The sequence below is a fragment of the Peromyscus californicus genome, unplaced genomic scaffold (assembly GCF_007827085.1).
Source record: "Peromyscus californicus insignis strain IS unplaced genomic scaffold, ASM782708v3 Scaffold_5__1_contigs__length_169319896, whole genome shotgun sequence".
NCBI lineage: Eukaryota > Metazoa > Chordata > Mammalia > Rodentia > Cricetidae > Peromyscus > Peromyscus californicus.
The window spans coordinates 103,966,019-103,981,454 of NW_026294573.1; the positions used below are offsets into that span (position 1 = coordinate 103,966,019).

A 15,436-nucleotide genomic window follows, 5' to 3' on the forward strand; every position below is an offset into this window, starting at 1 on the left:
CCATTCCATTGGTCGCTCTCAGCAAAGCCCTCCCCTACCCAATTCTATTGGCCTCTAACTTCAGCCTGCTGGGCTACCTACCTGAGAGCCCGGGTCTCACCCTAACCCCTGAGCCCGGGTGACCTCTCAAGTCCTCGCAGCTTCCGAGGAGCGCCGGAATGGTACAGGAACCTTCCAGAAACTCACAAAACCAGGCTCCTCTCAGACCAGGTTCCTCCCACGCCTGTGTTTGCACAGCCTACACAGAGACTCGCACAGCTCCGGGTCCCAACCAGATCCAAAGCTGCCCCCTCAGGAAACCTCACCCACGCAGATGACCAGACTACTGTTGCCATGGAGACTCCTGGGCGTTCGGGTTGCCCCGGAGCTCGATGCCCGCTCCCCTCCCGGCCTGGGTTCCAGAGGCTTCAGTCAAGTACATCCTTCATCGGCCCTGGACCTCTCTTGTCCCTTCCCTTTACTACTCTTCCTCAAATCGGGCCAGGGTCCCTTTGCGAAGGTCTGCAGATGCCCAAGTCTCCCCAACACACAACGAGACCTCTCACTTAGCAACTACAACCTGGCTCATCTAAAGCAAAGCCATTCATTCCCTCGGTCAGGATCAATACTTCCCCCTCCAACCCAGGTAAAGATCCTGACCTAAGGACTTGTAACTACCAAGCCTAAGCCCAGAGGTATGTAGTTTCTCCACCGCCCTCCACGCCAACCCTTTACTCCATATTTTCCTCCTAATACCCACTCATTCTCTACTTTTCAGCATTATCCCACCTCTGCCTCTTCCCTTTAGAAAGACTGCAGTGAGCTTAATTACTTTGTTTTTTACCTTTAGTTTTGTTTTATGTATGTGGGTGTGTTGGCTTGCATGTATGTCTGTACACTACTGTGTACAGTGCCTGTGGAGGACAGGAGAGAGGGTCAGATCCCATGGGACTGGAATTACAGACAGTTGTGAGCTGCCATATGGGTGCTGGGAATTGAACCCAGGTCCTCTGCTGAGCCATCTCACTAATGAGCTGAAGGTGTAACATCTTAAGCTAGTTACTGTCTGACCCATGGGAAATCTAGGAAGCAGCGAGACACAAGAACCCTCAGGTAACACTTGCCGATGACGGCGGACTTACCGATGATGACAGAGTCTGTTTTGGGAGGTCAAGTGGTGGCACTGGCCTGTAATCCCAGTACTTGGGAAGCAGAGGCAGGAGAATTGCTGCCAGTTCAAAGCCAACTTGGTCTACACAGGAAATTCTAGGCCATCCAGGGCTATATAGTGAGACCCTGTCTGAAAAAACCAAGGGTTGAGGGTGTAGCTCAGTGATAGAGCACCTGCTAACATACAAAGGTCATCATTCAGTCCTCAGCACCCAAAGGAGGTCAGGCGTGATGGTAACAGACCTTGAATGTCAGGACCAAGAAACTTGAATGCAATCCTTTAGGCTCAGTCAGAATGTTTTGTGTGTTCAAAAGATCTTGCTGAAAGGGGAAAGAGAGCTTCCCTCTTGGATCTTTCTAGGGTAAATTAGGCATCCTCCCTTTTCACAGCATCCTGGAGATAGGCCATTCATATTGTCACTGTGTGTTACGTTGTCTCTGTCCCAAGCTCACCTGGTTTCAATGCTGAGCACAGTGCCTGAGTAAAGTGTGGGTTTTGGTTGTTTGTAAAATGTAAGTTTCATAAACGAAAGACTTGAGTGGAAAATACACCGGGGATGGTAGTGGAGAGGCAATGTTATTATACAATAGGAAGAAGATCATGAGAGCATGGACAAACTGGAGGGAATAGAGAGGAAGGATACTCTTGGGGAGCATTTGGAAGATTGAAAGTAGTTCTAGTTGCAGATGGGTGCTAGGGAAGAAGACTGGGGCGTTTTGTGTATTTCCAGAGTCAGTTCTGAAGCCTGTGGAACATCTGGGCGGAAATACCTTGCATGAAGCATCTGAAGCACAGGGCATGAAGAAATCTGAGTTAGAGATGTGGAGTTAGAAGTCAAAGGTAGCCAGGCATGGAGAGGCACCTTTATAATAGCATCCTCAAGAGTCTGAGGCAGGAGACCTGTGAGGAGTTCAGACCAACCTGGGCTACATAGAAAACTAGCCTGGCCTATATAGTAAGACTTTGTCTTGAGAGGGAAAAAAAGAGAAAGGAGAGAGAGAAGAGAGAGAGAGAGAGAGAGAGAGAGAGAGAGAGAGAGAGAGAGAGAGAGAGAGAGAGAGAGAGAGAGCATGTAGCTGGAAGTAGTTGAAGCCTTGAACATGAATGAGCCCAAGGAAGGAGGTGTGTGGTCCCTGGACAAAAGCAGAGGACAGACAGAGTCCTGCTATGCATGCTGCGACATTCTCCTGCACTCTTGGAGGCCAACCCCAACTCGGGCTTCATCTTCAGACTCTGGCGCTCCATGGCTATAATTCCAGGGTCCTAAGACATGCTCCAGACTCTACCCTTGAATTGGCCAAGTAGCTTGTTGGGGCTCCTCCTGGGGCATGATCCTCTGCTCTCAGCTACTGATGGGATTCTGACTGATCTGTCTTTCCTCCTCCTCCTCCTCCTCCTCCTTCTCCTCCTCCTTCTTTTCTTTTGTTTGTTTTTTGGTTTTGTTTTTTGTTTGAGACAGGGTTTTTCTGTGTTGTTTTGGTGCATGTCCTGGATCTTGCTCTGTAGACCAGACTGGCCTTGAATTCACGGAGATCCACCTGGCTCTGCCTCCCAAGTGCTGGGATTAAAGGCGTGCGCCACCACCGCCCGGCTCTGTCTTTCCATCTTTAAATTCCAGCTCCCTACCAACCTACAGTAGTGTGCTGTGGGAGGCACATGGGTGAGCCTCCTGGCACAGCACCCTGAAACCCAGAATTATTCTTTCTTCCCTCTGATGTCTTAGGTGCACTAATAATTTTGTCCTCATCCAGTGACGTCTGTGAACCCTGGGGCTCTGCCCTGACTTGCAGACCCTCCAACTTCAACCTAATGAAGCCTGTACCTTATTCTGCCACTAGATGGAAGCAAATGAGACCACAGAAGATCCTCAGGACACCACGGATGCAAAGGAACGCTCTTCTTTAAAGAACCCCTCTGCTGAAGATTTACGGGAGCCCACTAGCCTTAACAGTCCCTTGGAGCTTTCCAGCTCACAGACATCTTCACAGCCTCCTGCCGCCGACGTCCTTTTTCTGACATCTATTTCACCGAACCCCGAGACTGAGGCCTCTGAGGACCTCCAGGAGCCTTCTGTCTCTGGAAGTACTTTAAAGTCCCACAGCACCAGGCTTCCTTCCGAATCGCCCCAGGGTTCCTCTGAAAGCCTTTTAAATTCTCCCCAGTCTGTGACCTCTCTAGAAAAAGCCATCACCGAGATCCCGTTGGAGGACGCTACAGATGAGATTCATATCTCTAAGGTCCGAAACAACGCTCTTCAGCTCTCACAAAAGAAGGATGTCCCAGCGTCTTCCCGTAGGCTTTATTCTGATGCAGGTCCTCGGACCCAGGTCCCTGAATCTGAGCACTCTCCAAAGTACTCCTTTGCAGGACCTTCCACCCAGGACAACGTGGACACATCTGCAAAGTGGGAGGAAACAGAGAAAGATGAGCTGATAGTGGGTACTAGTGATGACACTGCTCATGCAGCCAAGCCTGAGCCTCATGCGAGCAAGAAGGAGAAAAGAATTGGTGGTAATTGTTCCTGCCTCCCCCCTGTCCCTGTGACTCTAGCACTGTCTGTGACTTATGGGGGGTGGGCTGGGTTACTCTTACCTATGGCTCCTCTTAGTCTTAAGGTCCTTTCTCTGGCCCCTGGTTACTCAGCCCCTGTCTTCCCAGGTTATACAAGCCGCCCAGCGATCCCTGCTAAGCGGGCAGAGCTGATGAATGTGGCTAAGCCAGTGAACAGAGAACAATTTGGTGCTCGGGTGAAAAATCTTTTCCAATGGGAAAAGGATTCAGCCCTGAAGGCCATCCAGACAGGTGAGCCCTGGTGGCCTTCCAGAGCCCTCTAACAGGCCCATGGACAGCTTCCGATCCAACAGATTTGGGAACCTGCCCCTTTAATGTGGAAATGGCCATGTCTCCTGTCTGGAATCTGGAAGGGGAGCAGGTGGGCTGGCCTGAAAAAAGTGGAGATTTCATATGAAGTCCAAGCAGCAATAGATAGATGTATTAAAGTAACTGACATTGTTATCAACAGAAGAATTGAGGGCCAGCCCCAGATCTAGCACCCGAACAGTCTATACCAGAACAATCCTAGAATCTTGGGCAGTCTCTAGCAGCCTTGTTCTATATGGATATGGCAAAAGATTTTGGTCCCTCGACTCCATTAAAGACTGTCACTTCTAAATGACCATCTGAGTATCCCAAACCCTTGAGGGTCCCCGCCAAAGAAGAAAGATAATCCTAAAACCCTGTTGAGTTCAAGTCACAGCTCATAATTAGTATCCCTCTTTTGAGACAAGGTCTCATGTAGCCTAGGCCATGAGCCTAGCCTCAAACTTCCGATATAGTTTATGATGGCCTTTAAGAATAACCTTGAGGCCGGGCGGTGGTGGCGCACGCCTTTAATCCCAGCACTCGGGAGGCAGAGCCAGGCGGACCTCTGTGAGTTCGAGGCCAGCCTGGTCTCCAAAGCAAGTTCCAGGAAAGGCGCAAAGCTACACAGAGAAACCCTGTCTCGAAAAAAAAAAAAAAAAAAAGAATAACCTTGAACTTCTGAACCTCCTGCTTCTACTTCCTGAGTACTAGAGTTACATGTGTGTGCCACCACAGCTGGTTTTACATGGTGCTGGGGTTTTGTGTAAGCTAGACAAGCACACTACCCACTGAGCTATACTCCTGGAATCATACTTCCTGTGAGTGGAAGCTGCACCTCTGTAATGGGTGTGCAGATGAGCTGTGTAAACACATGGCACACTGCACATAAGCATGTCTACCTGTGTTATTGGGTTTCACCATCTGTAAGCATTATTAATCTCAGTAGGAAGGCCACTCTGATCCTCTATGATTCTGAACTGTCTATTGAATTAAACAGAAAGTATTACATTTGCTCAAGCCTTTTGTACTTCTGTTCTGCTTATGATGGAACTACATCAATAGGACTAAGATATAAAGCCAATAGAAAATCCTATATTCTTCTCCTTTGTGTAATTTACTTACTCCACCTCCATGTAGGGAACCTCTCCCCTTCATCTCTATTTTTTTTAAGTCTTATTTGTTTCTAAGTTTCCACTGATAGTGAAATCTCTGTTTAGTTATGGTTTGGGTTTTGGTTTTGGATTTTTCAAGACAGGGTTTCTCTGTGTAACATTCCTGGCTGACCTGGAACATGCTTTGTAGACCAGGCTGGCCTTGAACTCACAAAGATTCACCTGCCTCTGCCTCCCAAGTGCTGGGACTAAAGGCGTGCACCACCACCACCCGGCTCTAGTTAACATCTAGTAACATCTAGTTAACATTTAGTAATAAATGTTAACATCTATTACTGTTGTTTTTTTCTTGCAAATGCAGGTTCTGTCCAGTCTCCTCTTTACTCTTTTAGATCCTCCTGCCCACTCCTTACTCTTCAAGACTTCTGTATTTCTTCTTGTTTTAAATGTCTGCATTTTCCTGCTTAAACAAGTGGTTTGTGTACTCAATCCTACACAAAAATATTTGGGGTCTGTCCCTTCCGATGTTGAAGATCTTGAGTCAAGACTCCCTAAGAATATATGTGATGTGCAGAGAAATTTGAAATGTGACATTTTCCTAAAATTCTTTTAACAAACAGTTATTATGCACCAACTATATGCCAAGCATTTTTTTAGTTGTGTAAGCAGTGGGGCAAGGAAGGTCTCAAGGATAAAGCTTGTCCTTCAGTTGCACAGGGAGACCGGCCTCAAAAAATAAATAACAAAGATCCCTCAGACAACATGCTCTCTGATAAGCAATGCCATTAAGTAAAATGGCCATTATAATTTAGGCAACAAATTGCTATGCCCAGAGTCGTGCAGAGACAGAGGAAAGAGGCACCCACTTGGGGGCACTAGACTAATAGTAAGCATTGGAAGGGAAGATTGCTGAAGCTACTTATCTGTAAGAGGGTGCGAAGAGATAGTCAAGCTGGGTGTGGAGCTGCACGCCCATGAGCCCAGCACTTGGAAGGCTGAGGTGGGAGGATCACAAGTTTGAGGCTATCACAGTCTGCATGGTGAGTTCCAGGCCAGCCTGGACTGCATAACAAAAAGAGCCCATCAAAATAAAATTCTAAGTAAAATAAAAGAGATATGACAAGACAAGGAATCTTAGGAAACTGTAGTGTTTTTTCTTGTGCGAGAATGTAAGTAGTATTTTTCTTGTGCAAGAATGTGCGCAGGTATTTTTGTGCCAATGTGGAGTCATAGTTCTATCCCAAGGGCACCTGAGAATCACCAAGATGATTTAAAATAGGACAGCAACCAACAGATTTGTGCTTTTACATGATCACTCTGGCAGTAGAGTAGAGGGAGAAGGCAAGATTGGACACAGGAAGACGCCACTGAAACACTGGTAATAATCAAGGAAGAAGTTGCTGGGTGATGGAGAGACAGATGGAGAGGTTCAGGAAACACTGACAAGGCAAAACTGACTATTGGATCACCGGGTGTGTAGGATAAGTTAAGAAGTGTTCAATACCTGGAGTGACACCTAGGTTCTTGGCTTGTCTGAATGAAGTGAGAGCAGGGTGTGGGGACATACAAACCTGGTAAACCGAGGACAGAGGTTGAGAGGTTTTGAGGTGAAAACTCTGTGAGTGTTTAATGGAACATGCTGGTGAGAATGTAATCGAAAGATGGCCCTGTGACTCTGAAGCCCAGGAGAGGTCTGAGATGGAGAGGCATCCTTCATGTAAAGACAGCTGTATGCAGTATGGAAACCTTCTAGAAATCAAGAGTTGATATGCAAGCATGGCTGTGCAGCTGTACCGAGTCAGAATGGCACCCAAGATAATGTCTTCCCTGCCTGCCTAGTCCACTTCTAACTGGAAGAGAGTTTGGAATCAGAAAGTGGAATCCAGAGCCAGATGCCAGTTTCACAACTTTAAGGGTACAGAATAGGCTATGCTAGGCTGGCTAGGCTAGAATAGAATAGAATAGAATAGAATAGAATAGAATAGAATAGAATAGAATAGAATAGAATAGAATAATAGAATCTGAGGTATTCTTTCCAGGCTCTATTCAAACCCTTCATCTGAATGCTACACACTGATTCCCAAGTCCATGCTCAGACTGGCCAAGCTTTGATCTCCAGGCAGACTCGGGTTCATATCTGCACATCACCTGCTCAGCCACTGTGTTCCGCTTTTGGAGAGTTCAGAATTCCTCTAGTGGAGCCCTGGCTCCCACACACCCATTGTGACTGTGCTTCTCCCTGTGCTCTCAACCAAACATTCCGGGTACAGCAGGGTCCTGGCACTGGAGGCATCCAAGCCAAAAGGCACACCTGTCAAGTTTTAGAACCTTAGGAACTATGGGTAAGATAAGGACACCTGGCCTGAGACACACAGTTGTGGATTATGCCACTAAAGGAACATGTTTGGTTTCAGTCAGGCAGTCTATCTTCTCTGGCATCTCTTTTATGGCAGGATTAGCGATATGGATGAGATTATAGACCCCTCTCTTGTGGGAGGCCAGGGACAACTTTTAGAATGGGGTGACATTTCTGTTGAGACCTCTAACAGGCATAAGAGTCCTACAGCTGCAGTCCCCTTGAACTCACAGATATCCATCTGCCTCTACCTCCCTAATGCTGCAATTAAAGGTGTATGCCACCACTGCCTGGCCTCTTTGGCTACCTAGTGACTGGCTTTGCCCTCTGATCTTCAGGCAAGCTTTATCTGTTAGACCATACACAAAATATTACTACAGTGCTGTCCAGTTCGCCTGTCACTTCTGCCTAGCCCTGCCCTTGACTTGTGATGGGACCGGCCATGAAACTGGATCCTTTCCGACCCCACCGCTAAAGCCAGGATCTTGTAGCCAGCTGCTAGTGCCTGCGTTTAACACTAGCCTCACCTTCCTTTCCATATTCCCTTTCCATTCCTTGACACATAGATTCCTTTGCTCTTCCAGCTATGACTTCTGGCCTGGCCCTCTCTCCTGATCTCTGGGGAGCCGTCAGCCATCAGCCACCCTTGTCAGGATCACAGAGGGTGTTAGTTACCCAACAGTAGGACACAGAAGGGTTGGCAGAGGTGTCAACCTGGAGAGTAAGGGGGCAAGCATCCTCCCAGCTCCTGGCACCAAGTCGGCCCAACTTCCACCTTTCCTCCAGGGTCCTTCACTAGTAATTCCCAACGGGAGCCAATTCCCATCACCTACTGTCCACCTGGTCACTTAGCTTCTCTTTTGCTTGCCATAAACACTTGAGAAAGGTTGGACTCTAGCATGGAGCTGGGAGGAGGTAAGACACTGCGACAGTCCCCAGAGCCTCGTGCTCATCCTCAGTGTCCTCTAGAGTCTCCCTGCTCTGAAACTGGAGACCACCTTCGGTTGTCTCAGTTAGGCTGACAGACATGGGGTGAATCCTGGGATAGGAAGGGAACTGACGACACTTTGGGATAACAAAACTTGAATGAAAAAAGTCTCAGGGCCAGAAGTGAGGGCTCCCTAGTAGAGACAGGTACAGCAGGCTATGGTGGTGAGTTCTCCACCCCCACTCCAGGGGATCCCTCAGAACACTTGTAGGGGGCTTAGAGGTTTTATTTTTCCTTTTCACTTTCCCCATTAATCCCTCCATATGTAGGTCTCTATATTGGCTGGCGCTGCCCCCATTACTTATGGGACTGTTTCCGGATTGGAGATGAGTCCAAATGCTTTTGTGGACATTTGTTGAAAGAACACCAGATCATCTCAGGTAGGAAAGAAGTTGCCATACTTGTCAGGTACGAAGGGGCTACTGTACTCTTTCCTGTCTTGGAGGGGGAGACAGAGATGAACACGGATGGGAGGCCAGGTCCTTCCAGGGGCTGGTCTAACCCTCCACCATCCCCACCCTCCCAGATCTGTCGGTGCCCTGCAGTGTGAGTCAATGTAGGTGCCTCATGTTTTGTTTCATCCCGTCACGCCCAGAGGAGGTAGGTGAGTTCTGGCTTAAGAGACGGGCCACCTTCGATCCCAAAGCCTGGAGAGCCCAATGTCGCTGTAAACATACTCACGAAGAACACGCAGCCACCGGAGCTCACCCCTGCAGGCACCGTGGTAACTTCTCGTGCAAAGGCGTGTTTGGGTGGGGAGAAGTGAATATAGGATGAAGACCAGGTGAGAGCGTGTCAGCTCACCGGGGGTGCCGTTAGTTCCTTATAGTCTCCTGGGTGCGCTTTTGCCCTAGGCTGTTGCTGCAGCTGTTTTGAGTCGAATTTCCTCTGTGCGGCCTGTGACCGGCGCTGGGAGGAACACGAGACTTTCTTTGAGAATGAAGAGACCAGGCGAAGAGGAGGGAGACCTTATGGTGAGAGGAGAACACGGGACGGGGGGCCGTGCTGGCGTCTGTAATCAGAAGGCCAGGCAGAAAGGCACTCCCACCCTTCGCCCCATCCTCTCCAGGTCCCCCGCCCTCAGCCCGCCCCACAGCCCACGCCTGTACTGCTTCCCACCCCCAGGAGCAGACTATGTGCCTTTTGCAGAGATGCCTGCCCTCCGAGATGCCATCCTCACCAACTCTGACCTTGAGGCCCTCCAGATGCAGGGTGTCTCTGGCCACCCCAGCTCTCACCCTAGATCCCTTGCACCCCCTGGTCCAAGTCACCTCCAGCCTGGCCCTAAATCTAACCCCCATCCCTGACCCTTTCACCTCTGCTCTTCCCTCCTCCAGGGACAAACACTGTCAACAACTGGCGCAGGCCTTTTTGAGCCTGGCCAAGATCAACAATAAAGTGGAAGCCAATAGAATCGGGCCTGGCTCTCTATGGGACAGGTAGCGTCCAGACTCAATTTAGAGTCAGCTCTAACTATAGGCAAGAGACAGCACCAAGCAGAGGGAAGGCTGGCTCCAACCATCTTCCTCTGTCATGGCCACATCCAAGCTGCCGGCCCTGACACTAGGAGAGTAGCTTCTAGAGAGCCAAGGAAGGAGAGTTTTCAAGAATAGAATAGGCAGGGATTTCAGATGTAGCTGGGGTTCCATAAGGCTATGTTCCATAACACTGCCATTAGTAAGTCATTGGAGGCTTTGGACGGCGTGGTTGCACATGGGCATGGTGGAGGTAAACACCAAATAGCCATGAATTTGAAGGAGTCTCTTCAAGGAGCTTGGGTAAGAAGTGGGAGAAAGAAATCAGACAGTACCCAGGCTGTAGATCAAGGAAGCAACTTTTTAAGAAGGCAAGGAGGAAGAGGCCCATATACAAAAAGATCCTGAAGGATGCAGAAGGGAGGAGAGATACTTGATGGGACAAGATCCCAGACATGGAGGAAGGAGGGAATGAGGTCAAGGCCGAGGTGAAGGTATTTGCTCTGATGAAGAGAAACTTCATTTCGTAAGACATTTCAAAGAAGGGAGTGTGAGCTGCAGGGAGTAGACCTCCCAGAAGTTCCCCTCTGGTGACATCTATATCCTCTGTGAAGCAAGAAAGGGATTAGTGGGGAGTAAGAGACTGGAAGAGACAGGTGAGTGTTGGGGAAGGCTTGTGGGGAATCAGAGAAAATCATGCGAGAGCAAAGTTTAGGACTTAGTGTGGTTGAAAGTGAGAATCCGCTTAGAGAAGCGAAGCGAGGCAAAACTATTTAGACTAATGGGATGGTGTCAGGATAGTGAGGAAAAGAAGGCAAAAGAAACAACCGGAAGAAGTGATGCCAGGGAACGAGTGCTATCAGAGGAATAAGAAATCTCTAGTGGGGCTCGGGAGCAGCTGTGCTGGCATGGACTGCAACTCAGGAGGCAGTGGTTGGGGTCTGCAAAGCATGCAGCGTTCAGGGAGTAGCTGCAGGTGAGGCAAGTGTTTGGAAGAAAGCGGCTGTAGTCAGAGTGAAACTGTGAATGCCAGGGGGTGACCAAACTCCCTCGGTGATTTTATGGCCATGGGACGGCCTGACACTGGCGGGCTTGTGATGCTGGGTTCCCTCTGGGGGCCTCAGTTGCTAGAGCTCTAAGATAGGAATAACCTGTGTTGCCTGCACTCTATGAAAACCCAAAGAAATGTCCAGCTTCAAAGCTTAGTGCTTCCTAGATTTCTACCCTCTTCTCATCCCAGCTCCGCTGATCTCTTGCCCTTCTCTGGAGCGTCTCACATCTGGGGCTCAGGGGCAAGGTGACCCCACATTTCCTGATATTTGGAAAGGCCATCTGCCTTCGCAAAGGGACCCCAGGGCAAAATCGTATGATCACATATCCACCCTGGGAAGAACTGAAAGGGCTTTCTAACAATATGTCTGTGTGAAAGAGAGTGTGCTAATTCCAGGAGTTCCTCAACATTGATTGTATGTGCTGTGATAATCATATAAAAACAGTTCAATTAATAGAAGAGTTACTGTGATCAGGTTCACTGGGGACACAGTATGTAGTCATTGCACAGTATGTAAACTATACTAATTTGAAAAATATAAGAGAATAATAAACATGCCACTTATTACAATATATAAGAAAGTGGGACAGTGAAACACCAAACGTTCAGCAGTTCTTGGGCATTTATATACCAGGCCTCGTGCAAAACCAAACCAGGCTCTAAAGATGTAAGGGGAACTTACACTGTTGTGCCAGGCTATAACTCACCAGGTGATGAGTATTGGGGGGATACTGATGTATTTTGAGACTGAGCCTTGCTATGTAGACCAGGCTGGCCTGGAACTCATGAGTGATTCTTCTGCCTCTGCCTCTCAAGTGGAATACCCTGTTTCTTATTTCACACTATAAAGAAATGAAGAGATGATTTAGTGCTTAAGAGTGTTTGCTGCTGTTATAGAGTACTGAAATTTGGTTCCCATCTGGTGGCTCACAAACACCTGTATGTAACTCCAGCTCTAAGGAATCTCTGACACCCTCTTGCACCCATGCAGGCTTGCACATACCCACACATGAACATAAATCTTTAGGTGCTGAAGAGATGGCTAAGCAGTTAAGGGCACATACTGCTCTTGGAGAGCACTGGGACTCAGCTACCAGCACCCACATCAGGTGGTTCCCAACAGCCTATCACTCCAGCTCCAGGTCATCCTATGCCTTCTTAGCACTCGTGCACACTTGCACTCACATGCACATAATCCACAGGCAGAAACACATATACAATAAAAAAAATTGTATGTATGCAAAGCAAACCTGCCTCACTGCCTCACAGAGCTAATGGCACTACACACTACTTATGAAGTGAAAAGGAAAGTAAAACTGTAATACATAGTATAGTATACACAGGATGCTCCTGTCCTCACCCGATTAAGGGAAAAAATGCCCTGAAAACTGATTGCATAATATTGATGTAAGTGGGAGCAAGAACATAAAACAAATTGACTGAAACTTTAAAAAATAACTTTCATACAATATGTTTTAAATCTTTAAAGTGGTCAAAGAGCTGAAATTGATAAGAAATAGTTAGGTTGGAGGGAGGAGAGGGGGAATCTGTGGTTGGTATGTAAAATAAATAGAAAAATATCTTAATAATAATAATAAAATAATAATAATAATAAATAATAATAATAAAAATAGGTACCTATCCTATAGATTAAAAAGCCCTGGTTCCAGTTCACTTTTAGCCCCGCCCATGTGGTTTCTGGAGCCAATAAGCGCCGAATGTCCTCAGAGCCCCGCCCTCCTGGCCAATGCGGAGCAGAGTCTGCGCTACATTTAGCCTTTTGTGCAGCACGTGGCGAGGCCCCGCCCTCTTCCCCCCACCAGTGCCAGAGCTAAAAGGGACAGGCCGAGAACGAGCAAGTCCCACCCACTCAGGAACCTCCACCAGAGCTCGGTCAAGGTGGTGAACCTGAGCCCATTAGGAAAAAAATCCCACCCCGGGATTTAGTTCTTCCAATGGAGTGGGAATGTATCTCAGAGCAAAACTAAGTAGGGATCCAATGGAAAAAGAATTTTCACGCTACTAGACAAAAACTGGCCCTGCTTTGGCAGAGGCAGCCAATGGGCTGCGCGGCGGGACCCGCCCCCAGCCGGACGCGGCCAATGGGGCTGCGCCTGCAAGGCGGCCGGCTCCGGGAAGATGGCTGCCGCCGTGCTGCTGGCCGTGGGTTTGCGCACCGCGCGCAGAACCCTGGCGGCCGTGGGGCCCCGGGGGGCGCAGGTGAGAAGCAGCCAGAGGGACGAGGGGGCTTGCAGGCACTGGCGCGTTCCGGGACCGGCACGCGCGTCGCGCATCCTTGCGGAGCCACTGCCTCTCCCGAGGGTCAGTTTCCGCGAGAGAAGCGATCTAGCGGCGACCGCTTCCCGGAACAGCCGGGGCATCCCGGTTGGGACCGAGCTGGTGGTGTCCCGGTTGGGACCGAGCTGGTGGTGCTGGCCGGGAGCGTGCTCCAGCCTGCCTCTGCCGTGCCCCCTCCAGGAAGTGAGCTCTCCCTCTGGGAGCTAGCTGGCTGTTCTCAGAGCTCTAGCCGCGAAATGCGCGCCAGCATTGCTCTTTCGTCTTCCACATTTTCCAACAGTGAATTAATGTATCCCACAGTTTCGCTTCAGTGTAAAGCACTGACTCTGGCCTTCTCTGGACCGGTGGGAAACTGGGGTAGTCCTACCTCCTCCCTGTCCCCTCCGGTAGAGCCGAGTTCACTTAGCTGAACTCTTACATAACTCCGCTGATTCAAGTTACTGGAATTAAAATCCAATGTAAGAAGCCGAGCATGGTGGCACATGCCTATAATCCCGGCTTTTGGGAGACTGAGGCAGCAGAATTACCAGGGCTTCAGCAGCCTGGCCTGCATAGCAACAACAGGAAAGCTGCACGATAAGAAATCAAATGTGACACCCAAACAAAAGAGCAGCCAATGTCAGATAGGACAAATGTATTAAAAACATAAATCAAGTAGCAAGGTTAAAAGAGCAGAAAACGCACAGTAGAAACAAATGGAAACACAGTAAAAAGCTTCAAGCTTTCAGGACAGGATTCAAACCATTCTTTGAAGCTCTCAGGGATGTATCTGATGTATTCAATGGTAGCATAAGAACTGAGACCTCAATGTTGTTTTGTTGGCTTTTGGGGATAGTGTCTTATGTCTCCCACACTAGCCTAGAGTTCCCTATGTGGCTAAGAATGACGAGTTATTGATCCTCCTGCCTCCCCATCCCAGCTGCTGGAGTTACAGATTTCTGGGTCCCTTTACCTGTACCATGCTAGATTTCTTTAATCACATTTGCAGGAATCAATTGCACTCCTAAATCCTACATAGTAATTACTGCGTTTTCTATAACCGGGCCCACCATCATCCGGCCCACCCTTTGCTGCTCGGGCTCTGAAATTCAGGGACTTGCCCTAGCGTGGAACCACTGATAGGTTCTTAGAAGAATGGAGTTGGAGACACTCTTGGAGCCCAGCTTCTGCCAGCCCCAGCTAAGTGCATGGGAAAATGACAGCCAGCTCTCTCCCTTGGGTTCACCCGACCCCACTTCAGGTCCGGGGCAATGCAGGTATGACTGACGGAAGTGAAGTGGCCAGGGCTCAGAAAGCTGCTCCTGGAGGGGCCGCGCCAACCATCTTCTCCCGGATTTTGGATCGCAGCCTCCCAGCTGACATTCTGTATGAGGATCAGCAGGTGAACATCCCCATGGGGCCCAAGCCTCTTGAGCATTTCATGGGTGCCGTTGGGTCTGATGAAGTAACAGTGTCTCTCACCTGTCACTGCTTCCAGTGTCTAGTGTTCCGTGATGTGGCCCCTCAGGCTCCTGTGCATTTTCTGGTCATTCCTAAGAAGCCCATTCCTCGAATTAGCCAGGCTGAAGAAGAAGACCAGCAGGTGGGGAGAAGAGGGCCGGGGGCCTGTCTGGGAGGGGCCTGGATTAAGCTGGAGGTTTGACTCCTATGAAGGGAGCTAGCTCTGTCCCTCTCCTCTCCCTGTAGCTTCTAGGACACTTACTCCTTGTGGCCAAGAAGACAGCAAAGGCTGAGGGTCTGAAAGATGGGTATCGACTTGGTGAGTGAATTTTGTCTTTTGGTCTCCTCACCTATGAATCCCCATTTCTCAATGTGCTCTTTAGCCCTTGACCTCTCCAGTGACCCCGACCCCTAACCTCAAGCTCATTTCAGTGGTCAATGATGGGAAGATGGGCGCACAGTCCGTGTATCACCTGCACATTCACGTACTTGGAGGCCGACAGCTGCAGTGGCCACCTGGCTAAACCTGCCAGCTGACCCAGGACCACAGACTTGGATGCGTGGGTGAAGAGAGAGAAAAGAAATCCTGTGGCATGAATAAACTTATTCTCCCTCAATTTTGCATTCCTGTCTTAAATATGTAACGGACTTACACCACAAAGGTGAAAGGAAATTGATTCGGGGCTATAAGCCCTCTTGACCAC

General features: G+C 49.0%; 2 protein-coding genes across 5 annotated transcripts; both read left to right on the top strand.

Annotated features, from left to right (window-relative positions):
* The first annotated feature begins 17 nt into the window (after positions 1–17).
* On the top strand, positions 18–11,794 carry Fam221b (family with sequence similarity 221 member B). Of its 4 annotated transcripts, XM_052715500.1 has the most exons (7): positions 18–674; positions 2,989–3,661; positions 3,809–3,952; positions 8,738–8,848; positions 8,995–9,192; positions 9,323–9,442; positions 9,594–11,794. In XM_052715500.1, the coding sequence occupies exons 2-7, from the start codon at positions 2,989–2,991 to the stop codon at positions 9,773–9,775; spliced, it is 1,428 nt and encodes a 475-aa protein (XP_052571460.1). In that variant the 5' UTR covers positions 18–674; the 3' UTR covers positions 9,776–11,794. The 4 variants fall into 4 exon arrangements, with proteins under 4 accessions (XP_052571460.1, XP_052571461.1, XP_052571459.1 ...); XM_052715501.1 differs by lacking the exon at positions 3,809–3,952; XM_052715499.1 differs by having other exon boundaries at positions 2,902–3,952; positions 9,594–11,792.
* A 1,287-nt stretch (positions 11,795–13,081) lies between these two features.
* On the top strand, positions 13,082–15,349 carry Hint2 (histidine triad nucleotide binding protein 2). Its single transcript, XM_052716705.1, has 5 exons — positions 13,082–13,214; positions 14,533–14,673; positions 14,770–14,874; positions 14,979–15,051; positions 15,165–15,349. The coding sequence occupies exons 1-5, from the start codon at positions 13,134–13,136 to the stop codon at positions 15,254–15,256; spliced, it is 492 nt and encodes a 163-aa protein (XP_052572665.1). The 5' UTR covers positions 13,082–13,133; the 3' UTR covers positions 15,257–15,349.
* The last annotated feature ends 87 nt before the right edge of the window (positions 15,350–15,436 follow it).

Coding starts and splice junctions, on each gene's coding strand:
- Fam221b (XM_052715499.1), top strand. CDS start 2,989: ATGGAAGCAAATGAGACCACAGAAGATCCTCAGGACACCACGGATGCA. Junction 8,849..8,994: donor AGAACACCAGATCATCTCAG/GTAGGAAAGAAG, acceptor CCACCCTCCCAG/ATCTGTCGGTGCCCTGCAGT. Junction 9,193..9,322: donor TCACCCCTGCAGGCACCGTG/GTAACTTCTCGT, acceptor CTTTTGCCCTAG/GCTGTTGCTGCAGCTGTTTT.
- Hint2 (XM_052716705.1), top strand. CDS start 13,134: ATGGCTGCCGCCGTGCTGCTGGCCGTGGGTTTGCGCACCGCGCGCAGA. Junction 13,215..14,532: donor TGGGGCCCCGGGGGGCGCAG/GTGAGAAGCAGC, acceptor ACCCCACTTCAG/GTCCGGGGCAATGCAGGTAT. Junction 14,674..14,769: donor TTCTGTATGAGGATCAGCAG/GTGAACATCCCC, acceptor CACTGCTTCCAG/TGTCTAGTGTTCCGTGATGT.